Here is a 26,909-nt window from a genome sequence, read left to right on the forward strand (position 1 = left end):
GCCTAGGGCTTGCCAATCAGAAGGTCAGCGGTTCAAATCCCCGCGATGGGGTGATCTCTTGTTGCTCTGTCCCTGCTCCTGCCACCCTAGCAGTTCGAAAGCACGCCAAAGTGCAAGCAGATAAGTAGGTACCGCTCCGGCGGGAAGGTAAACAGCGTTTCCGTGCGCTGCTCTGGTTCGCCAGAAGCGGCTTAGTCATGCTGGCCACATGACCCGGAAGCTGTACGCCGGCTCCCTCGGCCAGTAAAGCGAGATGAGCGCCACAACCCCAGACTCGGTCACGACTCGACCTAACGGTCAGGGGTCCCTTTACCTTTTGTTTTGGCAAATCCTGGGCAGGAGTCACGTGGGGCAATGAAACCCGCCTGCAGCTGGAGAAATTCCAGCTGCCTCTCTTATTCATTCATTCATTCATCCAAATAATAATAATAATAATTTTTTCTACCCCGCCCATCCGGCTGTGTTTCTCCAGCCACTCTGGGCGGCTTTCAACAGAACATTGAAAACTGGATAAAACATCAAACACCAAAAACTTTCCTAAAGATTTCCTCATGCCTTGCCTGCTGCCTCTGCCCTGTTGATAATTTTAATAATTTTAAATGGAATTTAAATGAAAGGAGGCTCTCTCGGTTTCCTGACACGTAGCAGAAGTCGGTAGCAGAATGCCGTGCACACTCAGAGCGCCCCCAAGAGTTTGGGAGAGGTGGGCCCGCTTCCCTCACGGGGTCAGCCTTTGACACTACCTCGCTTTGGAAGCCCTTCTGTCTTTTCTACTGCCGTTCCTCAACGAAGGTGAGCCATGGTGTAACCGAGGGGTTTCCTCCCCACCCACCCCCTGCCCCAATTCTGAATTTCCAGAAGCCGACAAGTCTGCCTACCTGATGGGCCTGAACTCGGCCGACCTGCTCAAAGGTCTCTGCCACCCGAGGGTCAAAGTTGGAAACGAGTACGTCACCAAAGGGCAAAATGTCCAGCAGGTGAGACGCGGTCCTGGGTGTGAAATGTCAGAGTGTGGGGGCATTCTTTTGAGGTTTTGAAGGCCGCAGGTTGCCCCCTCAACCTTCCCAGATTTGTTTTAGCTGGTTAATGAGATGTACCTCTCTCTCTCCCCCCCCCTTTTAAAAAAAAAAACCCCAGGTGTACTACTCGACTGGAGCCCTGGCCAAGTCTGTATATGAGAAAATGTTCAACTGGATGGTGACCAGAATCAATGTCACGCTGGAAACCAAGCTTCCACGACAGTATTTCATTGGGGTGCTGGACATCGCTGGTTTTGAGATCTTCGATGTAAGTGGTTCTCTTCCAAGGAGAATCCATTTTGAGATTTTGAGTACCGTATTTTTCGCTCATAAGACGCACCAGACCACAAGATGCACCTAGTTTTTGGAGGAGGAAAACAAGAAAAAAAATATTCTGAATCTCAGAAGCCAGAACAGCAAGAGGGATCGCTGCGCAGTGAAAGCAGAAATCCCTCTTGCTGTTCTGGCTTCTGGGATAGCTGTGCAGCCTGCATTCGCTCCATAAGATGCACACACATTTCCCCTTACTTTTTAGGAGGGAAAAAGTGAGTCTTATAGAGCAAAAAATACGGTAAATAACTGGGTGGTCCAGCTTGGCTTTGCCAGGTAGAAACCAGGAAAGACGAATGGGTGGTCCAGCGTGACCGACAAATAACCGCCTGGTCCCCATTTCTGCTGGCATTATTATTATTATTACTGCTGCTACTACCCACTCATGAATCTGCAAAATAGTTAACGGCGTAATTTTCAGAAGGCTTCCTGCAAAGACTGGCAGCCTTTGACATCGCTCCTGGCTAGTGAGCCAGTGTGCTGGAGCAGTTAGAGTGCCAGACTAGGACCTGGGAGACCAGGGTTCGAATCCCCGCTCAGCTATGGAGCTCACTGAGTGCGCCCATCACGGCCTCTCAGCCTAACCTACCTCACAGGGTTGTTGCAGGGATGGATTGAAAAGGGGGGGGAGACCTGTATGCACCACCTTGGCTCCTTATGAGGAAAAAGGTGGGATAAGACACATAAGTAGAGGGAGACAACCTGGAAGGGAGGATAGATTGCCAGTCCTTGATTTCCTTTCCCCCGTCTCTCTTCCCAGTTCAACAGCTTTGAGCAGCTGTGCATCAACTTCACCAACGAGAAGCTGCAGCAGTTCTTCAACCACCACATGTTTGTGCTGGAGCAGGAAGAGTACAAGAAAGAAGGGATCGAGTGGGTCTTCATCGACTTCGGCATGGACCTCCAGGCCTGCATCGACCTCATCGAGAAGGTGCCTCCTTGCCTCCGGCACGCCCTCCTTAGTCCCCAAAGGGCAACTTGCATCCATTTACGCCTAAGTTGGGGCAATTGCCTCCCAGAGTGGGCAAGGTTGTCGAAAGGTAGGGCAGTAAGAGATTGTAGGGTAAAGGGACCCCTGACCATTAGGTCCAGTCTTGGCCAACTCTGGGGTTGCAGCGCTCATCTCGCTTTATTGCGAGGGAGCCAGCGTACAGCTTCCGGGTCATGTGGCCAGCATGACTAAGCTGCTTCTGGCGAACCAGAGCAGCGCACAGAAACGCCATCTACCTTCCTGCCGGAGCAGTTCCTACTTATCTGCTCGCACTGGTGTGCTTTTGAAGTGCTAGGTTGGCAGGAGCAGGGACCGAGAAATGGGAGCTCACCCCGTCACAGGGATTCGAACTGCGACCTTCTGATCGGCAAGTCCTAGGCTCTGTGGTTTAACCCACAGCGCCAGCCGCATCCCATGATTGTAGAATCATGGAATTGTGGGGTAGAGACCCTCAAGAGTCATCCATTCCAACTGCCTGAGGTACAGCTAAAGAATCGTTTTCAGGGGGTCATCCAACCTCTGTTTAAAAACCTCCAATGATTACTAGATCTGTCTATTTCTCTTCCATCTCAGTTCCAGATGTGCCACAATCATAGGCCCGTTCCATACCATGGATTTTTCAAAAGAATGCATGGGAAATTTGCATTTGTCCACCTTTCATGCATAATTCTTCCCCCAGAAATGTGCGGTTTTGCATCCTCTTCAGCACCCAGCTCCAAAATATGCATCTCCCCCCCCCATTTTAAAAATGTAAAATGCATTCAGTGGTACCTTGGTTCTCAAACTTAATCCGTTCCGGAAGTCCATTCCAAAACCAAAGCGTTCCAAAACCAAGGTGCATTTTCCCATAGAAAGTAATGCAAAATGGATTAATCCGTTCCAGACTTTTAAAAACAACCCCTAAAACAGCAATTCAACATGAATTTTACTATTTAACGAGACCATTGATCCATAAAATGAAAGCAATAATCAATGTACTGTACTATTAAATAAATAAGACAGCGTTGTAGACGATAAAAATGAAAATTATTTTTTTTTCTTACCTGCACTGATGATAGTCATTGCTTTTATCCATTTCTGCAGTCACACAATCAGTAGCTGAACTGGGTTCCACACAGTCAGAAAAACAAATTAACCGAAAAAGCCTCAAAAACAAAAACGCAAAATAAATAGCAAAAACAAAAGCGCCAAACTTAATCAGTTCCGGAAGTCCATTTGACTTCCGAAATGTTTGAAAACCAAGGCTCAGCTTATGATTGGTGCAGTTGCACCGGGAACAATAGTTGACAACTGCATCAGACGTTCGGCTTCCAAAAAATGTTCGAAAACCGGAACACTTCCAGGTTTTCGGCGTTGGGAACCAAGGCGTTTGAGAACCAAGGTACCACCGCATTTTTGTATACATTTATTGGTGCTGAGAATGCATGGTGACGTTCGGACTTCTGCAAAATCCACTTAATAGTTGTGTTCCAATCTGCACATTCAGTCTGGAACCGGCAAATCAAGCTGGACCTTTTCCAAAAGCAGCACTGACAAATTTGACCTCCATCCCTAAATGAGGGGAACCACCTGAGGTCGTCTGGATGCCCTGGACATATGAACCTGTTGCCTCCACAATCTGCACAGTCAGAGTATCCCTTTGCCAGTGTTGGAAGGTTTTTAAGCGGAGCTTGGCTGGCCGCCTGCCAGGGATTCTTCCTGTGTTGCAGCGGGCTGGACTAGATGGCCCTTCCGACTCTACCATTCTTCGATTACATGCTGCTGCTGCTCTTTATGGCGAATGCCATAAAGAGGAGCGCCGTGGCTCAGTGGTGGAATTCCTGCTTTGCATGCAGAAGGTGCAAACCCTGGCCTCTCTCTGTGCTAGGCCTGGTGGTAACCCGTGAAACACGGTCCAGGACCGGTCCAGAATCTGGGAGACAGTACGACAGGGCCAAGGCAGGACATGAGGCAGGAAACCAGGCAAGGACAGGTACAAGATCTCAGGCAGGATCCAGCATACAGCAATATTGCTCCTGCAACCTGGGGCAGGGTCTGACAGCCTTTTACCTTCGTCGGGGTAGCGGCCGGTCCTGATCCCCTGGCGACTCACCTCCCTGATTCACCCGAAGGCGAGCACTCCTCCTGCGAGTACTCAGGTCTCTCCTTCTCTCAGACCTTAGTCTCTGCAGCTTGGGAGACGTCGGTGGGTTACTAGACCCAGGGGCTGCCTCAGCCTCCCCTGTCCAAACCGGTAGTGGAACAGCTGTAAGTGATGGCCCAGCTGAAGGCAACGAGGTCATCCTTGCATCTGGAGCCAGGGCAGGCTCAGGCCCCTGACTCGGCCCAGGTGGTGTTTGTTGCAGGGGAACCTGTACAGACTGGGACTCTTCAGGATCCGGCCCCAGACTTGGTTCAGATGATGCCTGAGGCAAAGGATCAGGTGCAGACTGAGACTCCTCTGGTTCCAGGTCTGAGCCCGAGTCCCAGGCCATCACACTCTCCCTGCTCAGCCTCTGTGCGATCAAAATCCTGGGGGCCACTGCCAGTCCGTGTAGGCAGTATTGAGTTCGGTGGACCCAATGGCCTAGCTCAGCATAAGGCAGCTTCCTCCGTCCATAGCAAATGGCCACGGGGCGGAGCTGCCTGCTGGTGCCTTGTGCTCGCCCTCCATCCCCTGACGCCTGGTCCTCTTCCACAGCCCATGGGCATCATGTCCATTCTGGAGGAGGAGTGCATGTTCCCCAAGGCCACCGACATGACCTTCAAGGCCAAGCTGTACGACAACCACCTGGGCAAGTCGGCCAACTTTGGGAAGCCCCGCAACATCAAGGGCAAGCCGGAGGCCCATTTCTCCCTCATGCACTATGCCGGCACCGTCGACTACAACATCAACCACTGGCTGCAGAAGAACAAGGACCCCCTCAACGAAACCGTGGTGGGGCTCTACCAGAAGTCGTCCCTCAAGCTCCTGGCTCATCTCTTCGCTAACTACACCGGATCGGACGCACGTAAGGGAGGGAACGGAAGGGGGCGAGTCCGGGCTGTCCGCATCCCAAACTCCATTCCGGTCCGTGAGATTGGATCTACAGAAAACCAAAGGCTCTGGTTTGGAGTCATTTGCTTTGATACTATGGTAGCCCAGTGACCCTCAGTCAGCGCGGCCGTTGGAGTGTGGGACTAGGATCTGGGAGACTGGGGTTCGAATTCCCGCTCTGCTGCAAGGCTTCCTGGGCGACGTTCGGCCTGTCGCTCACTCTCAGCCTGACCTACCAGGGCACGCGAACGAAAGCAAAACGCAAACTGCGTGCCTGCCCACAAACACCGGCATTGCGATGCAAACAAAACAGAGTTATGTATTTGCAATAAAAATCAGCAGCCCTTCGTCAGCCTCGTGCTCTGCCCTTGTCTCAGCGCATATAGTTTCAAGCTAGCCGCCAATAATAATAATAATAATAATAATAATAATAATAATTATACCCTGCCCTCCCCAGCCAAGACCAGGCTAACAACCAATAATAAAAACAAGTTGATTAAAATACAACTTAAAAAACAAGATTAAAATGCAACATTAAAACATTAAGATGCAGCCTCTACACAGGAGGAGAAAGGAAAAAAGAAAGAGGGGGAGGGAATCAAATTGATTCTAAGCCTAAGGCCAGGCGGAACAACTCTGTCTTACAGGCCCTGCGGAAAGAAATCGGATCTCGCAGGGCCCTGGTCTCATGAGGCAGAGCGTTCCACCAGGCAGGAGCCAGTGCTGAAAAGGCCCTGCCTCTGGTTGAGGCTAATCTGACTTCCTTAGGGCCCGGGACCACTAGGGTGTTGCTATTTATGGACCTTAAGGTCCTCCGTGGGGCATACTAGGAGAGGCTGTCCCGTAGGTACGAGGGTTCTAGGCCGTGAAGGGCTTTAAATTCATGGGAGTCCTCTCCAACCTTGTAGATATTTGAGATGTAGCGGGGAAAGCCTGTGACCCTCTCCTGTTGGATCCCATGCCTTCCTGATTAATGCATTCCGGTATTTCTGCACATATCCTCACCCTTTAGGCTGCATCTTGAATCCCCGTTTTTCTCTCTCCAAACAGCTCCTGATTCCAAGGGGAAAACGACCCACAAAAAGAAGGGCTCTTCCTTCCAGACTGTGTCTGCTCTGCACCGGGTGAGGATATCCTGAGGCCTGCTTCCTTGGAGAGTCTGGCAGCACCATCCTTAGGCGGCAGCCCTTGGGCTGCGCTCCTTCCTTACTCCTGGGGCTCCTCTGCTTCCTTGCACCCCTTTTTTTTTTTTAAAAATATTTATTAAGGTTTTTTTAAAATATAAATGCACACATCAAACAATCTTACTTTTATAACAACAAATTCTTCACTTCTTTGGACTCCCTCACGTCCCCCTCTCCCATTTACATCATTAAAAAAAGAATTTTTCCAAACAAATTATCAACTTGTTTACAATCTCATGTCCACACATTCCAATATAATTTAACACTTTTTCCAATAAAGTTTTTATATTTTCTTTAATCTCACTTATCATCAAATTTAAGTCTAGTTTAGTGGTGGCCAGTTTTTTATAATCTAGCATCCTTCTTAACATTCAAACAAATTACAATGTTTTTGTAGATACATCTTGAATTTCTCCCAGTCTTCCTCCATCTTTTCTTCTCCCAGGTCTCGGATTCTGCCAGTCATCTCGGCCAGTTGCATATAGTCCATCAGCTGCATCTGCCACTCTTCCAGTGTGGGTAAATCTTGAGTTTTCCAATTTTTTGCGATGAGAATCCTTGCTGCCGTTGTTGCATACATGAAAAATGTTCGATCCTTCTTTAACACCTTCTGGCCGACAATACCCAGAAGGAAGGCCTCTGGTTTCTTAGTGAAGGTATACTTAAATACCTTTTTCAGCTCATTATATATCATTTCCCAGAAGGCCTTCACCTTAGGGCATGTCCACCAGAGGTGGAAGAATGTTCCTTCATTTTCTTTACATTTCCAACATTTATTGTCAGACGAATGGTATATTTTGGCAAGTTTAACTGGGGTCATGTACCATCTGTATATCATTTTCATAACATTTTCCTTCAGAGCATTACATGCAGTGAAGTTCAACCCAGTGGTCCACAACCTTTCCCAGTCCTCGAACATAATGTTATGCCCAATATCCTGTGCCCATTTTATCATAGCCGATTTAACCATTTCGTCTTGTGTGTTCCATTTTAGCAGCAAGTTATACATTCTAGATAGTACCTTGGTTTTGGGTTCTAACAATTCTGTTTCTAACTTCGATTTCTCCACCTGGAACCCTAACTTTTTATCATTTTTAAAAACTTCTTTAATCTGAGCATAATGTAACCAGTCTCGCACCTTATCCTTCATTTTCTCCAAACTCTGCAATTTCCAATTGTCTCCATCTTTTTCTAATAATTCCCAATATTTTGGCCATTTGGCCTCCATATTGGGTCTTTTTAGGGCCTTAGCCTCCAGAGGTGAGAGCCACCTTGGAGTTTTGTTTTCCAATAAGTCTTTATATTTCGTCCAGACATTGAACAGTGCTTTCCTGACAATATGGTTCTTAAAGGCCTTATTGATCTTAACTTTGTCATACCATAAGTATGCATGCCAACCAAAAGCATTGTTAAAACCTTCCAAGTCCAGCACGTCAGTGTCTTCGAGAAGTAGCCAATCTTTTAGCCAACAGAAAGCTGCGGCTTCATAGTACAACTTTAAGTCTGGCAGGGCAAAGCCACCTCTTTCTTTCGCATCTGTTAATATCTTAAACTTAATTCTGGGCTTTTTGCCCTGCCAGACAAATTTAGATATATCTTTCTGCCACTTCCGGAAGCACTCCGTTTTGTCCACAATCTGTAATGTTTGAAACAAAAACAACATTTTTGGCAATACATTCATCTTAATAGCAGCAATTCGGCCTAACAAAGAAAGCTTCAATTTTGTCCAACTATCCAAGTCTCTCTTAATTTCAGACCAACATTTTTCATAATTGTCCTTAAATAGACTCAGGTTTTTTGCTGTTATGTTTACCCCTAGGTATTTTACTTTTTTAACCATAGTTAGTTCTGTTTCTCTCTGAAACCTTTCCGACTCTGTATCTGTCAAATTTTTCCCCAACACTTTAGTTTTCTGTTTATTTAATTTAAATCCTGCCACCCGACCAAAATCCTGTATCAGTTGTAATACTCTTTTCGTACTAGATTCTGGCTCCTGCAGAGTCAAAACTAGGTCATCTGCAAAAGCTTTCAATTTGTATTGTTTCGCTCCGACCTGAATCCCTTCCACCAACCGGTCCCCTCTGATCAAGTTCAAGAGCACCTCCAGAACCGAAATGAATAACAAAGGGGAAATCGGGCAGCCTTGTCGTGTTCCTTTTTCAATTTTGAACTCTTCTGTAACCACATTGTTAACTATCAGTTTGGCCTTTTGTTCTGAATATATTGCGTCAATCCCATTCTCAAACCCCCGTCCCACTCCCATTTCATTCAAATTTCCCTTCATAAATTTCCAAGAAATATTGTCAAAGGCCTTCTCCGCATCTATGAAAATTAACACTGCTTTTGTATTTATGTCTGTTTGCAAAAGTTCCAAAACGTCAATAATGTTCCTAGTATTTGCAAACATATGTCTACCTGGGAGAAAGCCTGCCTGGTCTTTATGAATTACTTCATTAAGCACTCTTTTGAATCTACTTGCCAAAATGTCTGCAAATATTTTGTAATCCACATTCAAAAGGGAGATGGGACGATAGTTTTTGAGTTGTGTCTTTTCAGCTTCAGATTTTGGTATCAATGTGATAAAGGCTTCCTTCCACGATTCCGGCGCCTTCTTCCCTTCCATAATTTCATTACGGACCTCCATCATTGGTTGGGTCAGATAGTCTTTTAATGTCTTGTAATACTTGGAGGTCAAACCGTCTGGCCCTGGAGATTTGCCCAGTTGCATGTTCTGGATAGCTTGTTCAATCTCTTGTTGTGTTATTTTGTTGTTCAGGATTAATCTGTTTTTTTGTGACAACTTTGTTAATCCATTTCTTTCCAGAAATTGTTTAATCTCAACCTCATCTTGCGGCCCTTGAGTGTATAATTTTTTAAAGTATCTCTGGAAGCACTTTCTAATTTCCATGGGGTTCTGGATATTTCTTCCTTCAATTTCTAGGTTTGTAACTGTATTTAATTTCTGTCTCTTCTTCAACTGCCAAGCTAGCAGTTTTCCACATTTATTTGCCGATTCAAAAGTTTTTTGTTTCATTAATTTAATCTTCCATTCTATTTCTTGGTTTATCAATTTAGAATATTGGGCTTGATATAGTTTAATTTCTCTCAGAATCGGCTGTGACTTCGGGTTTGATCTTAATTTCTTCTCCAATTCTTTAATTTTCTGCAAAATCTTATCTTTCCTTTCATTTTGTGTTCTTTTCTTTACAGTGTTCTGTTGTATCAAGAACCCCCTCATCACAGCTTTGCTTGCGTCCCAGATAGTTCTTTTTTCCACCGTAGTGTTCATATTTATTTCAAAATAATCCTTCAAGGTTTTTTGGGCCTTTTTGAGAATCTCCTGATCTCTAAACAAGCTATCATTCATCTTCCATCTAAAGGAGCCGGTTGGCAATAGTGTCATATCCATCTTCAGCGCATTATGGTCGGAGCAGGTCTTTGGGCAGATTTCCACTTTTCTGACCTTGGGTGCCAGACCTCTAGATATCCATATTTGGTCGATTCTTGTCCAAGTCAGTTGGGCTTCAGAGAAGAATGTTCCCTCTCTTCCCAGGGGGTTCTTAGTTCTCCAAATATCAATCCAGTCCATATTGTCAGCCATTTCAAAAAAGGTCTTTGGTAGTCTGCCGTCTTTTGTAACGTTTTGATTTTGTGACTTATCCATGTTTGTCGATACGACCCCATTCATATCTCCCATCATAATGATGTTGTTGTAGTCCAGATAGTCCAGCATAGTCTCATGCAACTTCTTGTAAAATTCCGATTTCCCGTCATTTGGTGCATAAATTCCTAATATCAGAATCTTTTCTCCTTGGTGTTGTATCTCAATTCCTAATATTCTTCCATGTTCATCTTTGAATAAGAATTTAGGTGACAGGCTCTCTTTTGCATATATCACCACTCCTCGCTTCTTTACTCTGTCCGAAGATATAAATTCTTGGCCAAGTCTTTTGTTTATTAACACCTTTCTATGGAGCCTAGTCACGTGTGTTTCTTGTAAGCAGATAATATCCAATTGTTCTTTTTTTAATATATGAAAAATTTTCCTCCTTTTTTCCGGGATATTGCAGCCATTAATGTTCCAACTCAAAAGTTGCAGAGACATCCTGAATAAATCTGGTTATTTTTCAAGGGGTGGTATCTTGTTCAGAGAATCTTCAGAGTCCAAGGGTGCAGATGCCTCTGGTGTTTCAGGCCCTGGAAGTTGATCAATTCCTTTGTGAAGGTCCTCTCCGTATACGTTCAGAAATTTATCTCTGTCTGCTTCCTTGCACCCCTTTCCCCAGAGGAGGATGAGCTTCTGTGGTGGGCTTCCTCTGGTTGCAGCGCTCTCCTTAGGCCTACTTGCCTCATCTCCACCAACCTGGTTGGCTGTCTGGAAACAAAAAGGGTTGCAAGGACGTTATTGGGGGACCCAGCGAGGGCTGAGCCAAGCTTGCCATGTTGTTCCCATCGCCCAAACTTCTCTTCAGTGGAGGCCACTGAGAGTTCCCACAACGAGGACCAAGTGGACAAAAGCATCTCTTCTCCCCAGCCACTGACTTATGTCCATCTCGATCTTTTCTTATTTCTTTTCATCCCATCCCAGCCTCTTCTATATTATGTTTTGGACTTTTTCTTTTTTCTCCTCTTTGGCGGTCCCTCATAGCCGAGTAAGATTGTCTTCCATGAACACAGTCTTAACAGTGAGTCCGTAAGTGACTGTGGAGGCCAATTCTGGATCCACACATCCTTCCACAGTGGGGACATTGGTTTCTGGGCGGGAGCTGATAACAGTGAGGATTTGCCAAATGTGCCTTCCTCTTAGCACGTTTCTCCCTTTCGTCCTGAGTTTGAGCGTCTTCAAAGTCCTTGACACCTTTGATAGACGCTGTTCTCCAACTGAAGCGCTTGCAGGCCAGTATTTCCCAGTTGTCAGTGTTTATACTACATTTTTAAAGATTTGCCTTGAGAGAGTCTTTAAACCTCTTTTGTTGACCACCAACATTACGCTCTCCATTTTTAAGTTTGGAATAGAGTAATTGCTTTGGAAGACAATAATCAGACATCCTGATTATTTCAGACTGCAACTTGGCTGGCTGGGGCTGATGGAATTTGTAGTCCAAAGCATCTAGAGCAGGCATGGCCAAACTTGGCCCTCCAGATGTTCTGGGACTACAATTCCCATCACCCCTGACCACTGCTCCTGTTAGGTAGGGATGATGGGAGTTGTAGTCCCAAAACATCTGGAGGGCAAAGTTTGGCCATGCCTGATCTAGAGGTTGGCCAAGCCTGCCTTGTGGCCTCCAATCCCTTTTTCTTGTCCCCCTTCCAGTCTCCAGCAAAACTATAACTCCTTTTCTCTGCCTGCTTTCCTTCCCCGTCAATCAAATCCATCTGCCCATCCTCTGCCTTGCCTGCCTGGACACCTCTCCTTCTGGCCTCTTTCATAAAACTCGTTCCATCTCAACTACCTGCCTGCCTTCCCCAGTTGTCCTTCCTCGCCTCTCCCCTTTCTCCATCCCATCTCAACTCACCTGCTCTTTCTTTCCCACCCAGGAGAACCTCAACAAGCTGATGACCAACCTGCGCTCCACCCACCCTCACTTTGTGCGCTGCATCATCCCCAACGAGACCAAGTCTCCAGGTGAGATCCCAGGTCCCTCTTATATGATGTGTCTTTGGGGCCCTAGCGCTCTCACGCTCTCCTGGACTCCCATCAGTCCAAGCCAGCACAGCCAATGGTCAGGGGTGGTGAGAGCTGTAGTCCTTGCACAAGGCCTGTAGCTGAGTGGTAGAGCCACCTGCCTTGCACACTGAAGGTTGCTGGTTCAATCCCTGGCGTCTCCAATTAGGGTTTCCATTGTAACTGGGGTAACCCCAGTGAGAGATTTTTGAAGTCTTTTAAGTGGTTTAGAAATGCTTTTAAATCTCTAGATTAAAGTGCTTACATGGTAGGGACCGATTTCCCCCTTTCTTTTCTTTCTTTTAAATTAAATCTTTATTGGTGTAAAATACAAAGATACAAACATACAACGAAGGTAAGTATTTCAGAGTTAAATACAAAAAGAAAAGAAAAGAAAGGGGGGGAGAAAATTTTGAAGCAAAGACAAAAAAATGATAAAAGGGGGGGGGGAGACCAAAGATTTATACAACATTATATCTATCAAATAATTTTTATTTTTTTTTTGCAAAAAAGTTCCATCTTTCTCGTCATACTTTTTCTGTTGTCATGGTATTATCGTGCAGTTTTGTTTTATATCCTTTCTTGTACATTCCACTATAACGTTTATATCATTTACCTATTATTCGTAAGTATCATTCCAATTCTGCTAAGACGGTATCATTTTTGCAATATAATCTTATATATTCCTTAAATATTTTCCGTTCTCCGTATGTTTCCTGGTTTAAAACTCCCCTGACTTTTCCCATCAGCTTTGCCAGTTGGAAATACTCTATCACTTTCACGCACCCATCCCCTTTCTCCTGCTCTCTCAGGTGTGATGGACAACCCCTTGGTAATGCACCAGCTGCGCTGTAACGGGGTACTGGAGGGGATTCGGATCTGCCGGAAGGGGTTCCCCAACCGGATCCTCTATGGGGACTTCAGGCAAAGGTAGGCTTAACTCTCAAGTGGTGAAGACGGATGATGCTTCAGAGAAGCTGATAGTGTCACTGGGGGAAGGTACACGAATATGGGGGTGCCCTGAGCGCAATGGGGCAACATCGGATGGAAGTTGCCTGCACAGCAGTTCAATGTCAGGGTAATAATAATAATAATAATAATAATTTATTATTTATACCCCGCCCATCTGGCTGGGCTTCCCCAGCCACTCTGGGCGGCTTCCAACAAAATATCAAAATACAGTAACACATCAAACATTAAAAGTTTCCCTAAACAGGGCTGGCTTCCGATGTCTTCTAAAAGTCAGGTAGTTGTTGTTCTCTTTGACATCTGACGGGAAGGCGTTCCACAGGGCGGGTGCCACTACCGAGAAGGCCCTCTGCCTGGTTCCCTGTAACTTGGCTTCTCGCAGCAAGGGAATTGCCAGAAGGCCCTCGGCAGTAAAATGGGGGTGGAGACGCTCCTTCAGGTATACTGGACTGAGGCCATTTAGGGCTTAAAAGGTCAGCACCAACACTTTGAATTGTGCTTGGAAACGTACTGGGAGCCAATGTAGGTCTTTCAGGACCGGTGTAATATGGTCTCGGTGGCTGCTCCCTGTCACCAGTCTGGCTGCCGCATTCTGGATTAGTTGCAGTTTCTGGGTCACCTTCAAAGGTAGCCCCACGTAGAGCGCATTGCAGTAGTCCAAGCGGGAGATAACCAGAGCATGCACCACTCTGGCGAGACAGTCTGCGGGCAGGTAGGGTCTCATCCTGCGTACCAGATGGAGCTGGTAGACAGCTGCCCTGGATACAGAATTGACCTGTGCCTCCATGGACAGCTGTGAGTCCAGAATGACTCCCAGGCTGCGCACCTGGGTGTACGGTTACCCCATTCAGGGAGTCCTCGACACCCGCCTGCCTCCTGTCCCCCCAAAACAGTACTTCCATCTTGTCAGGATTCCGCTCTGCTCAGTTCAGAAAGAAAATGCATCCTGCCTTTTATGGAATCCTAGAATTGTAGAGTTGGAAGGGACCCCAAAGACCATCTACTCTAACCCCCCGCGGTGCAGAAATCATAGCTGCACATACAGTCCTGCTTTGGTTGTCAAACGCCCTGGAACTCAGACGTTTTGGCTCCCGAACGCCACAAACCCGGAAGTGATTGTTCTGGTTTGCAAACATTCTTTTGGAACCCGAATGTCCGACGGAGCTTCCGCGGCTTCTGATTGGCTGCAGGAGCTTCCTGCAACCAACCAGAAGCCGCGGTTTGGTTTTCAAACGTTTTGGAAGTCGAACAGACTTCTGGAACGGATTCCGTTCGACTTCCAAGGCATGACCGTAAAGACATTTATATACCGCTTGATCATCAACATTTTATCCAAATGTAAAAGGTACTCGCGGTACAGTCCTTAAATGATTTTAGAGTTGGAAGAATTGACCGCTAATGCCTCACAGTCTCACAGCTTCATACCAGCAAAGGAAGCGTTCCGTTGCGTTGCAGCTCCAACCCCCTCGCACTCGGAGCTCAAAACAGAGCTTGCTGGGGAGGGGGAGAGCCCGCTTTTGACCCCCACTGGATCCCACGTCCTCAAAATGCTCGATTTGAGGTTTTTCCTGGGGGTCTGCTACGCTGGAGTGGTTTTCCCCGCCTTTGATGTACCGAGATCTCCTCCGACGAAGAGACCTCCGACTGTGATGGCGCGCGCTCAGCTGGAAACCCCTGATCATCAACATTTTCAGGTGGTTCTGTGGGGAACTTTGAAGTCCTCTTGAACATTCCTACCCAAATCTCTGGTTTCTTGAGATTTAGGCATGGGCCACACCTTTCCAAACTTGCTTTCACAGTCGTGAGGACTAGATGAGAGAGAGAAAGATGAGATTCTCCGGGCCCCAAGTATTCTGCCACAATTTAGTTGTGAAATATACACGGTCCTGGCCTTTGATCTGGGCATCTGCCCATGTTGAGAGGATAAAGCCCAGGGAAGGGAAGCTGTCAGGGGTCATCTAGTGCTGCTTCCTTTCCTCTTTCCCAGATACCGCATCCTGAACCCAGCCGCCATCCCCGAAGGCCAATTCATCGACAGCAGGAAGGGGGCAGAGAAGCTGTTGAGCTCCCTCGATATTGACCACAACCAGTACAAATTTGGGCACACTAAGGTGAGAGGCCGGATGAGCCACTTCCTCACTGGGAAAAGGCAGTGACATCATCATTCCGGGCCACGCTGTTGATTGGCTCTTCACAACAGAGGAGGCTAGGGCTAATCCTGGGTTGGGGTATGTGTTTTCTCCGCTGTCAAGGTTCCTGGTGAGGTTTGGCTTGGCTGTGACACACAAACATAAGCGCAGGATCCAAGCTCCAACATGTACAGAGCAGGGTGACCGAGATCATATAGGCCCAGTAGCAACCTGGTAACCTGTGTAGGGACCTGGGCACAGGTTGTTTTTCTGAAAAATAGAAAACCCCCACAATGCTCTCTTTTTTTGCCCAGGTGTTCTTCAAGGCTGGTCTCCTGGGTCTGCTGGAGGAGATGAGGGACGAGCGTCTCTCTCGCATCATCACCCGCATCCAGGCCCAGTCCCGCGGAGTCCTCGCCAGGATAGAAGTCAGGAAGATCATGGAAAGGAAGTAAGTCCCTGAGTGGATTTTTCCGGGATTTGTAGGTGTGGTTAGATGGGGAACGGCCTGGGCATGTTGGAGCCCTCCGGTTAGAATTAGCGTTTGGGGAGAAATCCAGTCCACTTCTCATTTAAAAGTGAACCTGCCCAATTCACGGTTACTGAAACTGAAAGCTGGTCAAGATTCACAGCTCCCCGAATTTTGCAAATGCCATTCTCTAGGCAAGTAATGTACCCCAAAATGCATATAGCAGGGTGAAGTCTGCAGAGAAACGCACGTATTAGTGGAAATAAATACATTAACATGAAGCTATGCATAAAAAGGGGGGGCAGTAGGCAAAATTGCATACTCTCGGGGTAAACACTCACTGGTGAATTTTTGCGAGGAATTTTCTAAAAAAAGAATTGCAAACTAATGTGGAGGATTGAACGAGGGGAAATTGGGAGGCTGAGAGACACCAAAATGGACAGACTCACTCCTCCCTTAGTCAGAACTAGGTGGACCCAGGAAAATGCTCACGTACAAACTAAGCCTATCTGTATAATCATGAGGACTATAAAATTTATGGAAGGTTACATTCTCAGGAGAGGACGCGGGTGGCGCTGTGGGTTAAACCACAGAGCCTAGGGCTTGCTGATCAGAAGGTTGGCGGTTCGAATCCCCGTGATGGGGTGAGCTCCCGTTGCTCGGTCCCTGCTCCTGCCAATCTAGCAGTTGGAAAGCATGTCAAGTTCAAGTAGATAAATAGGTACCACTCTGGCGGGAAGGTAAACGGCATTTCCATGCGCTGCTCTGGTTCGCCAGAAGCGGCTTAGTCCTGCTGGCCACATGACTCAGAAGCTGTACGCCGGCTTCCTCGGCCAATAAAGCGAGATGAGCGTCGTAACCCCAGAGTTGGCCACGACTATGCAGAATTCTGTGCTTCCTGCACTGAATGCAAATGCAAAATGTTGGAATAATCCCAACCTTGCTTGTTGCAAGTGAGCCTCCTGTTTCAGGCAGGGCTGCGTGGTCTCCCACGTGCCGAGGTGGCCTTTTCCGTGTTCTTTACCCTGATGTGTCCTCCCTCACCATGCTACCCCAAACTCTCCCCTTCTCTGATTTGCAGGGAATCGCTGCTGGTGATCCAGTATAACATCCGGTCCTTCATGGTGGTCAAGAACTGGCCCTGGATGAGGCTCTACTTCAAGATCAAGCCTCTGCTGAAGAGCGCGGAGACCGAGAAGGAGATGTTGGCCATGAAAGAGGAGTTTGCCAAGCTGAAGGAGGCTCTGGAGAAGTCGGAGGCCCGGAGGAAGGAGCTGGAAGAGAAGATGGTCTCCCTGCTCCAAGAGAAGAACGACCTCCAGCTGCAAGTGCAGGCTGTAAGTTGGGACGATGGGGCATTATTATTATTATTATTATTATTATTATTATTATTATTATATTTATACCCCGCCCATCTGGCTGGGCTTCCCCAGCCACTTTGGGCGGCTTCCAAAAAAATATTAAAATACTGTAATACATCAAACTTTAACAGCTTCCCTAAACAGGGCTGCCTTCAGATGTCTTCTAAAAGTCTGGTAGTTGTTGTTCTCTTTGACATCTGGTGGGAGGGCGTTCTACAGGGCGGGCGCCACTACCGAGAAGGCCCTGTCTGGTTCACTGTAACCTCACTTCTCACAATGAGGGAACCGCCAGAAGGCCCTCGGCGCTGGACCTCAGTGTCCAGGCAGAACGATGGGGGTGGAGACGCTCCTTCAGATATACTGGACTGAGGCCGTTTAGGGCTTTCAAGGTCAGCACCAACACACTGAATTGTGCTCGGAAAGGTACTGGGAGCCAATGTAGGTGTTTCAAGACCGGTGTTATATGGTCTCGGCGGCCGCTCCCAGTCACCAGTCTAGCTGCCGCATCCAACAAAGATATTATTTGACCTTCTCGCTTAACTGCGAAAGGCAAAGTGGCTGAAAAGCACCATGAACTCAGGGTTTGACTGTAAAGCCTTGGGCATGTCTTCTTCCTTCGCCAGGAGCAAGATAACCTTGCAGACGCAGAAGAGCGCTGTGACCAGCTGATCAAGAACAAGATTCAGCTGGAGGCCAAGGTGAAGGAGCAGACGGAGAGGCTGGAGGACGAGGAGGAGATGAACGCCGAGCTGACGGCCAAGAAGCGGAAGCTGGAGGACGAGTGTTCGGAGCTCAAGAAGGACATTGATGACCTGGAGCTGACCCTGGCCAAAGTGGAGAAGGAGAAGCACGCCACAGAGAACAAGGTGAGCGGGGATGGAAGCGAAATCTCTCTTCGCTATGTAGTCCAAGGAGCTTTTGCTACTATCAGTTGGGTCTGGATTAAGGTTGGCAGCCGGGAGAGTTGATTCTCCATGAGATTCCTGCACTGGGTGGACTTAGAGTTTTCTTTTGGGAGCCTCCAACCTTTGTTGTGTGCCGCCTTGAATTTTGCCTACATCCTACCTTCTTCTTTGGAGATCACTTGTAGCCGAGTAAGATTGACTTCCATTGAGAGCCAGTGTGGTGTAGTGGTTAAGAGCGGTAGATTCATAATCTGGGGAACCGGGTTCGCGTCTCCGCTCCTCCACATGCACCTGCTGGGTGACCTTGGGCCAGTCACACTTCTTTGAAGTCTCTCAGCCTCGCTCACCTCACAGAGTGTTTGTTGTGGGGGAGGAAGGGAAAGGAGAATGTTAGCCGCTTTGAGACTCCTTCGGGTAGTGATAAAGCGGGATATCAAATCCAAACTCTTCTTCTTCTTCCATAAACACGGTTTTAACAATGAGTCCGTAAGTGACTGTGGAGGCCAATTCTGGATCCACACATCCTTCCACAGCGGGGACAAACCTTTCCAAGCAGGAGTTGAAAACGGTGAGGGTTTCCCAAATGCACCTTCCTCTTAGCACATTTCTCCCTTTCGTCCTGAGTTCGAGCGTCTTCAAAGCCCATGATACCTTTGGTAAAGGCTGTTCTCCAGTTGGAGGCCAGTGTTTCCCAATTGTTGGTGTTTAAACTACATTTTTTAAAGATTTGCCTTGAGAGAGTCTTTAAACCTCTTTTGTTGATCACCAGCTTTACGGATTCCATTTTTAAGTTGGGAATAAGTAGTTGCTTTGGAAGACGATAATCAGGCATACGCACAACATGACCAGTCCGACGAGGTTGATGCTGAAAAATCTTTGCTTCAACGTTGGTGATCTTTGCTTCTTCCAGTACACTAGCATTAGTTCACCTGTCTGCCCAAGTGATGTGTAAAAATTTTCTGAGACACTGTTGATGGAATCTTTCGAGGATTCCATCTAATAACTCAAAATTATAATATGCCCATAGGCTAAGAACCTCACAGAGGAGATGGCTGGCCTGGATGAGATCATCGTGAAGCTAACCAAGGAGAAGAAAGCTCTCCAGGAGGCCCACCAACAAGCCTTGGATGACCTACAAGCCGAGGAAGACAAGGTCAACACCCTTACGAAAGCCAAGGTCAAGTTGGAACAGCAAGTGGACGATGTAAGTGCATCGACTGCGGCACTCGCAGGGGAGACGGCCTGTTATTTTTCGCACCTTCCTTGAAGTAGTCGGAGGCATTCAGTGTAGTAAAAAAGCCCCACACACAAGTACATTGTTGATTTTAGGAGTAGCAATTCCTTTCTCAGTTTCTGGATTCAGGGTCTCACTGTCTTTGCTCAACAGCTGGAAGGATCGCTGGAGCAAGAGAAGAAAATCCGTATGGACCTGGAACGAGCCAAGAGGAAGTTGGAAGGGGACTTGAAGCTGACCCAAGAAAGCATCATGGATCTGGAGAACGACAAGCAGCAGTTGGACGAGAAGCTGAAGAAGTAGGGGTGCTTTAGTTTATTGCCAACTCCCCGCCTCCCTTTTGTTGTGGATATTTGTTCTACTGCTGCCTGCCTCTCTGTGGTTGGATGTAGCAAGTTGGTTCTTGTCTTCCCCAGGAAAGACTTTGAGCTCAACGCACTCAATGCTAGAATTGAAGATGAGCAATCCTTGGCCATCCAGTTGCAGAAGAAGCTCAAAGAGCTACAGGTAAAAGGTTGATGACAGGGGCGTGTGCATTGCAGCCAACTTCACTGATGTGGTCTCTCTCCCCCTCTGTCTCCCCCCCCCTCTCTGTATATATATATATATAACTATAACTATAACCCAGGACCAAAATGAGGCATATTTTTGGGCAGAGGATAGCTACATCCAACAGAGCAATAACTTTCGAGAAATTCTGTACCTCCAATACCTGCTGTGAGGAATGGGGATGTTATTAGCAACCATGTTAGCTTTACATTCTGCTCAGTTTTCTGCCATTTTTTTTTAAACCCACAAACCTCTCGCATTTAAATTATATGCATTTCCCTCTAAAATATAAACGTTTGCATGCACTTTCCTACGAAATGCATTTCTGGATGCAACCTTACGAGCTGAGAATTGCATCGTTCATTCACTCCGAAGGATACAGCCCTACCTTGGATCCTGAACGCCCTGGAACTTGGATGTTTTGGCTCCCAAACACTGCAAACCCGGAAGTGATTGTTCTGGTTTATGAACGTTCTTTAGGAACCTGAATATCCAACGGGGCTTCCAGGGCTTCTGATTGGCTGCAGCCAATCAGAAGCCACAATTTGGTTTTTGAACGTTTTGGAAGTCAGAACGGACTCTGTTTGACTTCCAAGGTACGACTGTAACTGTATTCCGAGCCATGTATTAGTCTAGGAAGTGCAAATTGGGTCAGTCCACTTAAAGATTCAGATTGAATGGAATCCTCCAGTGCCCCTAGATGTTATTGATCTTTGAACCTCCATGGAAGCATCATGAATCTGGATCTAGGCCTGGGCTTTTGAAATGGAGGCCGCCAGCAGAATTCCTGGAGCGTGCTTTTCTGGATCTTGCTGACAGAATGTCTCCCTCCTTCCCTGGTCCAGGCGCGGATTGAGGAGCTGGAAGAGGAGCTGGAGGCGGAGCGCACAGCCCGGGCCAAGGTGGAGAAGCAGCGCTCCGACCTCTCGCGGGAGCTGGAGGAGATCAGTGAGCGGCTGGAGGAGGCCGGCGGGGCCACGTCCGTGCAGATCGAGCTGAACAAGAAGCGGGAGGCGGAATTCCAGAAGATGCGCCGCGACCTGGAGGAGGCGACTCTGCAGCACGAGGCCACGGCGGCCACGCTCCGCAAGAAGCATGCCGACTCAGCGGCAGAGCTGGGGGAGCAGATCGACAACCTGCAGCGCGTGAAGCAGAAGCTGGAGAAGGAGAAGAGCGAGTTGAAGCTGGAGCTGGACGATGTCGCCTCCAACATGGAGCAGCTGCTGAAAGCCAAGGTTCTAAGCCAAAGAATGGGAGCGGGGTTTGTTTGGGGTGGGGCAAGGCAAGTGATGTCATGGTCTGAGGGCGGAGTCACGGTTTGCGGCAGGGTTGTAGCACGGCGGGAGTGTTGGAATTCAGGCTCGGTCAGAAGTATGTGCCTATCTGCAGGCACCGGCTGAATTCCTTTGACCTCCCTCCGGCGACTCCCGGCAGGAATGCACACACACGAGGTCCGTTCCGGCGATTTTCCTCAGGCTGTGAGAAAAACACACCAACTGCTTCTCCTTCTTCTCCTCCTCCCTGCATATCCCCAGGGAGGGGAATCAGACACAGACAGAAATGTATCTACATGCTTTATTCCTGTCTTTAGCAGTCATACAGTAAAAGATGTCTGCTCTCTTCAACAAACAGAGAGAAACTCAAAACTCCACCCATGTACATCCTGTACAGGTCATATGACACACACTGAGCTCACATCCTGTGCTCAGTAAGGAGAATGGACTGCCCCTTTGTTTCCATGGCAACAGTCACATACTTCCTGTCTGGCTTTGCAGCCACAGGCAGCTGTCTGAGCTGCTAGAGCCTTTGCTTGCTGCAGCATTGCTGCTTTAGAATAACAGGGAGAACAACCTGGAGACATCGAACCGGTTGATTTGGACTGGGATACAAAGATAGGGAGGGGATGAGATTCAGAGAGAGCACCCTTCATTCCCTCCTCTGACCGGGTGCTGCTACTCTCCATTCACCGCTACATTTATTCCCCAACAACTCCTCTCGCCGTTGGGTTTCAGGCCAACCTGGAGAAAATGTGCCGCACCTTTGAGGACCAAATGAACGAGCACCGGGCCAAGTCTGAGGAGAGTCAGCGAATGGTCCACGACCTCACCTCTCAGCGAGCTAAGCTCCAGACTGAGAATGGTGAGTAGAGAAGGCTGATGCACGTTCATAGGACGTCTGTTTCCTGGAGATTGAATTTAGGACATTTTGCATGTGAGGCTGGTGCTCTACCACTGAGCTAAAGCCTGTCTCCCATAGCTTGATGGCTGGCTCTTCTTGACAGTTTTCTGCTTTAGCCATTTCTCCTCCATCTTTGCTCAGACGCAACCAGCTTTCCACTTACCTAAACTTACATCCATCCATCCATTCAAAGTTTTCTTTCTTTTCTTCCTTCCTGCCACGCCCTACTTTCATCACCCCTCCCTCTTTCCCCCTTCTTTCAAAATGATTGCTCGTACAGTGTTTCCTCGGTTCTCGAACGTAATCCTTTCCGGAAGACCGTTCGAGTTCCGAAACGTTTGACAACCGAGCCACAAAGGGCAGTCTGCAAATTCAATTGAGAAAATTGAAAAACACGCAGCGGAAGCCGTTCGACTTCCGAGGTGCGTCCAAAAACGGAAGCATTTACTTCCGGGTTTTCGGCGTTCAGGTTCCGAAACATTCGTCAACGGAGACATTCGAGAAACGAGGTACCACTGTACCATTTTCATTTACAGTGGTACCTCAGGTTACAGACGCTTCAGGTTACATAGGCTTCAGGTTACAGACTCTGCTAACCCATAAATAGTACCTCGGGTTAAGAACTTTGCTTCAGGATGCGAACAGAAATCGTGCAGCAGCAGCGCACTGGCAGCGGGAGGCCACATTAGCTAAAGTGGTACCTCAGGTTAAGAACAGTTTCAGGTTAAGAACGGACTTCCGGAACGAATTAAGTTCTTAACCAGAGGTACCACTGTACTTTCCAAGCTAAAAATCAACATTCTGATGCTCCTCTCCACTCCAAAAGAAACCCTGAATACATAAATGACCCAAGCTATCCTTCTTGCCTTAACTCCTGACCCTGCAGAGGGGGAGGGGGAACCAGCTAGCAACATTTTTTTTAAAAAAAATCCTAGTCCACCTAATTTGGTGTTCATCTTCGATGGCACCCTCTGCAGAACATTTTCTGAAGAGAAGCATGTAGAGACAGACACAGTCAGCCTGTGGGGTCCCTGTTCAATATGGCTGCTAATTCCGATGACAACAAAACTCTTGGAGATAATGGATTCCTCCGCCCCAACTCTTCTCCCTAGGTGAATTATCCCGCCAGATGGATGAGAAGGACGCTTTGATAAACCAGCTGACGCGAGGGAAGCTGACGTACACCCAGCAACTGGAAGATCTGAAGAGGCAACTGGAAGAAGAAGCTAAGGTAAGGGGGACCCAAAGAGGTTTGGGAAGGAAGTCCACGGGACTCAACGCGAAGGGTAGATACTGGTCCTGTCAGGACTGACGGTCACCGAGACCACGTGGCTGTTCCCTTCCCCTCAGGCCAAGAATGCTCTGGCACATGCGCTGCAGTCGGCCCGCCATGACTGTGACCTTATGAGGGAGCAGTATGAGGAAGAAACAGAGGCCAAAGCGGAGCTCCAGCGCTCTCTGTCCAAGGCCAACTCCGAGGTGGCACAGTGGAGGACCAAGTACGAGACTGATGCCATCCAGAGGACGGAGGAGCTGGAGGAAGCCAAGTAAGTGTGGTAGAGGGCAATGAGACCCACAACTCGCCTCACCTCACAACCACAGGCCTGTTGTACCACCCACCCTTTCTCACCCTTGTATGTTCAAGTTGAAACAATGCAATAGCCAATACACTGGTACCTCTGGTTGTGAACGGGATCCCTTCTGGAGCTCTGTTCGCAACATGAGCAGAATGCAATGTGCGTCTGTGCGAGTTGCGATTTGCCGCTTCTGCGCATGTGTGTGACGTCATTTTGAGCGCCTGTGCATGTGCGAGCGGCAAAACCTGGAAGTAACCCTTTCCGGTACTTCTAGGTTGCCGCAGGACGCAACCTGAAAATATTTAACCTGAAGCAAACATAACAAGAGGTATGACTGTAAAGGGGGGAAATGCAATTGAAACAACAAAAACATGTAGAACGGTAAAACCATCCCAGCCGAAAACAGGACAGTCGTTTCAGCAAAAGAAATGGGTCTCGTAAAACAAAACAGGCAGAAGTAAAGAGGTGTGTACAGCGGAAGCCGTACAATGAAGATGCTGGGCTCTGTGAGGAAGGAATTCAATGGCTTAAGGGCTGCCACAGAGAAAGTTCTTGCCCTGCATTTTAGAGGGTAGACCAAGTACCAAGGGGTCTGCCGATCTCAACACCTGAGAGAGTCTTTAGGGACGGAGGCCATCTTCCTTGAGGCCTAAGTGGCCTAGGGTTTTAAACGGCACTATGAGCTCCTTGGGCCTGGACTCCAACACTTTTGACTCCAGCCCAAATTTAATTCCCCCAGACGAGTTGTGGTTTTAAGCAAAGCAGGAGGGGTGAGCCCCTTCTGATTATCTCCTTTCATTAAGCCCTGGAGGTGCCCTTCCTTGTCATGGATTTGGGCTCCTTCCATTGGCTCATGGTGCCTGTCACCTTGACCCGTTTGTGTGTCAGGAAGAAGCTGGCGCAGCGCCTGCAGGACGCCGAGGAGGCGGTGGAGGCCGTGAACGCCAAGTGCTCCTCCCTGGAGAAGACCAAGCACCGCCTGCAGAACGAGATCGAAGACCTCATGGTGGACGTGGAGCGCTCAAACGCGGCTGCAGCTGCCCTGGACAAGAAGCAGAGGAACTTTGACAAAGTACGGCGGGGAAAGCGGAGGGAATGATCCGGAAGGGATGGGTAGGGGACAGCTGTGGGTACCCCAGTTCTGCTTAGTGGGGATACTGGGCCCTACTGGACGCTTGTGAAGCTCAGCTCATGTCTGCGTCACATGCTCTTAACTCACTTTAATCAGTATGCCACAATGGCTTGGCTTCAAGGGCGTCTGTTTGCTCACTGTGGGAGCAGTGGGCCTAGGAGTGCCTCAAAAAATAGCTATTCTCAAAGCCTTACTCTCTCCACTTCTCCATCACCCACCGCAGCTCTTGTCAGAGTGGAAGCAGAAGTACGAGGAGTCCCAGACGGAGCTGGAGTCGTCGCAGAAGGAGGCCCGTTCTCTCAGCACAGAGCTCTTCAAGCTGAAGAACGCCTACGAGGAGTCCCTGGAGCACCTGGAGACCTTCAAGAGGGAGAACAAGAACTTGCAAGGTGAGCCTTTTTCTCACGGGCCAATCATCCCGTGCCCCGAACGAAACGCGTTCCTGTAAGATGCCACCTGACTCCCTACCTTTTTGCTGTTCCCGGCAGAGGAGATTTCCGACCTCACGGAGCAGCTTGGATCCAGTGGCAAGACCATCCACGAGCTTGAGAAAGTGCGTAAGCAACTCGACGCGGAGAAGATGGAGTTGCAGGCGGCTCTGGAGGAGGCTGAGGTGAGGAGGGCCTTTGGCTGTGATCCTAAAGCGACACCGCGGCCATCTTGTTTTTCAGTTGGCCTTTCCATCTTCCTCTTTCCGTTCCCTCAGATTCGTTTCATCCTCCCCTCACGATCTTTCGCCTACAGATGTACAAATGTCCTTTCTGTCAGGCCTTTCTCTCCTCGCCCCTATTGTCATCTGAGGAATGTGGGAGGGCATGGCATGACCTTGTTCCTTTCCCTCTACCCAATATCTCCCTCCACGATCCAGGCCTCTCTGGAGCACGAGGAAGGCAAGATCCTGCGGGCCCAGCTGGAGTTCAACCAGATCAAGGCCGACATCGAGCGCAAGCTGGCCGAGAAGGACGAGGAGATGGAGCAGGCCAAGCGCAACCACTTGAGGATGGTGGACTCGCTCCAGGCCTCCCTCGACGCCGAGACCCGCAGCCGCAACGAGGCACTGAGGGTCAAGAAGAAGATGGAGGGCGACCTCAATGAGATGGAGATCCAGCTCAGCCATGCCAACCGCATCGCGGCCGAGGCGCAGAAGCAAGTCAAAACCTTGCAGGGATACCTCAAGGTAACACCAGAAAGTTCAGTCTTCTTGTCCCCCCCCCCCCCGGCAATGTTGCAATGGGGTGAAGCTCCCTTCAGTTTGTACCTCATCTCTCCCTCCCCACAACCCCTGGCTTCATCTTGCCTCCCTTCTTCTTTTTCTATAACTTTTATTAAATTTTCTGTTTTACATTTTATAATATTCATTTAAACAACCTTAAAATATCAGTGACTTCCCTTCTTCTCTTTCCACGGCTCATTTTGCATAACATAAATCCTTGCATATTTTATATAAACTATTCAGTATTCCATTACTACATCCATCAAAACTTATTTACACCATTCAATTTATCTTAATGCCCATGTTTTCAAATATACACAATTTCCCCCATATATTCAATATCGTTTTCCAATCTTTTATAAATGTATGTTCTTCTTGTTCTCTTATTCTGTAGGTTAAGTCTGCAAGCTGCGCATATTCCATCAGTTTAAGTTGCCATTCTTCTTTAGTTAGAACCTCGCTCATTTTCCATTTGGGGGCTAACGAAACACGGGCCGCCGTAGTGGCATACATAAATAACCTTTTTTGACACCTGGGAATTTCCATCTGAATTATCCCCAACAAAAAGGACTCTGGTTTTTTTGGTGTGTTTTTTTTAAAAGTACTTTTAAACATTTTTTTCAATTCATTATGAATTATTTCCCAATGCTCTTTTGCCCTTTTACAGGCCCACCACACATGATGGACTGCAGCCTCAGTCTCACTGCATCTCCAGCACTTAACTCGGCTCTCTCCTTTTCTCTCCCAGGACACCCAGATACAGTTGGACGACGCCGTCCGAGCCAACGAGGACCTGAAAGAGAACATCGCCATTGTGGAGCGGAGGAACAACCTGCTGCAGGCGGAGCTGGAGGAGCTGCGTGCCGTGGTGGAGCAGACGGAGCGGGCCCGAAAGCTGGCGGAGCAGGAGCTGATAGAAACCAGCGAGAGAGTCCAGCTCCTCCACACACAAGTAAGGGCAGCCTCAGAAGCAAGGCTGTTACTGAAC

At 48.1% G+C, this 26,909-nt stretch overlaps 1 protein-coding gene across 3 annotated transcripts in view; it reads left to right on the forward strand.

The window, feature by feature from the left end:
• The window catches only part of LOC309326702 (myosin-7), a 45,171-nt gene that overhangs the window by 11,276 nt on the left and 6,986 nt on the right, over nucleotides 1-26,909 (forward strand). For all 3 annotated transcript variants that reach the window (XM_081835589.1, XM_081835587.1, XM_081835588.1), the window contains exons 13-35: nucleotides 859-977; nucleotides 1,138-1,287; nucleotides 2,110-2,280; nucleotides 5,021-5,330; nucleotides 6,407-6,480; nucleotides 12,079-12,166; nucleotides 13,018-13,135; nucleotides 15,162-15,285; nucleotides 15,618-15,754; nucleotides 16,854-17,109; nucleotides 17,757-17,999; nucleotides 19,066-19,242; nucleotides 19,426-19,571; nucleotides 19,689-19,779; nucleotides 20,667-21,056; nucleotides 21,834-21,960; nucleotides 23,112-23,230; nucleotides 23,350-23,546; nucleotides 24,465-24,648; nucleotides 24,932-25,097; nucleotides 25,197-25,321; nucleotides 25,577-25,885; nucleotides 26,670-26,873. In XM_081835589.1, coding sequence (XP_081691715.1) covers nucleotides 859-977; nucleotides 1,138-1,287; nucleotides 2,110-2,280; nucleotides 5,021-5,330; nucleotides 6,407-6,480; nucleotides 12,079-12,166; nucleotides 13,018-13,135; nucleotides 15,162-15,285; nucleotides 15,618-15,754; nucleotides 16,854-17,109; nucleotides 17,757-17,999; nucleotides 19,066-19,242; nucleotides 19,426-19,571; nucleotides 19,689-19,779; nucleotides 20,667-21,056; nucleotides 21,834-21,960; nucleotides 23,112-23,230; nucleotides 23,350-23,546; nucleotides 24,465-24,648; nucleotides 24,932-25,097; nucleotides 25,197-25,321; nucleotides 25,577-25,885; nucleotides 26,670-26,873 — 4,025 coding nt within the window. The remainder of the gene's footprint in view (nucleotides 1-858; nucleotides 978-1,137; nucleotides 1,288-2,109; nucleotides 2,281-5,020; nucleotides 5,331-6,406; nucleotides 6,481-12,078; nucleotides 12,167-13,017; nucleotides 13,136-15,161; nucleotides 15,286-15,617; nucleotides 15,755-16,853; nucleotides 17,110-17,756; nucleotides 18,000-19,065; nucleotides 19,243-19,425; nucleotides 19,572-19,688; nucleotides 19,780-20,666; nucleotides 21,057-21,833; nucleotides 21,961-23,111; nucleotides 23,231-23,349; nucleotides 23,547-24,464; nucleotides 24,649-24,931; nucleotides 25,098-25,196; nucleotides 25,322-25,576; nucleotides 25,886-26,669; nucleotides 26,874-26,909) is intronic.

Source organism: Podarcis erhardii (genome assembly GCF_964252035.2).
Source record: "Podarcis erhardii genome assembly, chromosome: 13".
In the NCBI taxonomy this organism is placed as follows: domain Eukaryota; kingdom Metazoa; phylum Chordata; class Lepidosauria; order Squamata; family Lacertidae; genus Podarcis; species Podarcis erhardii.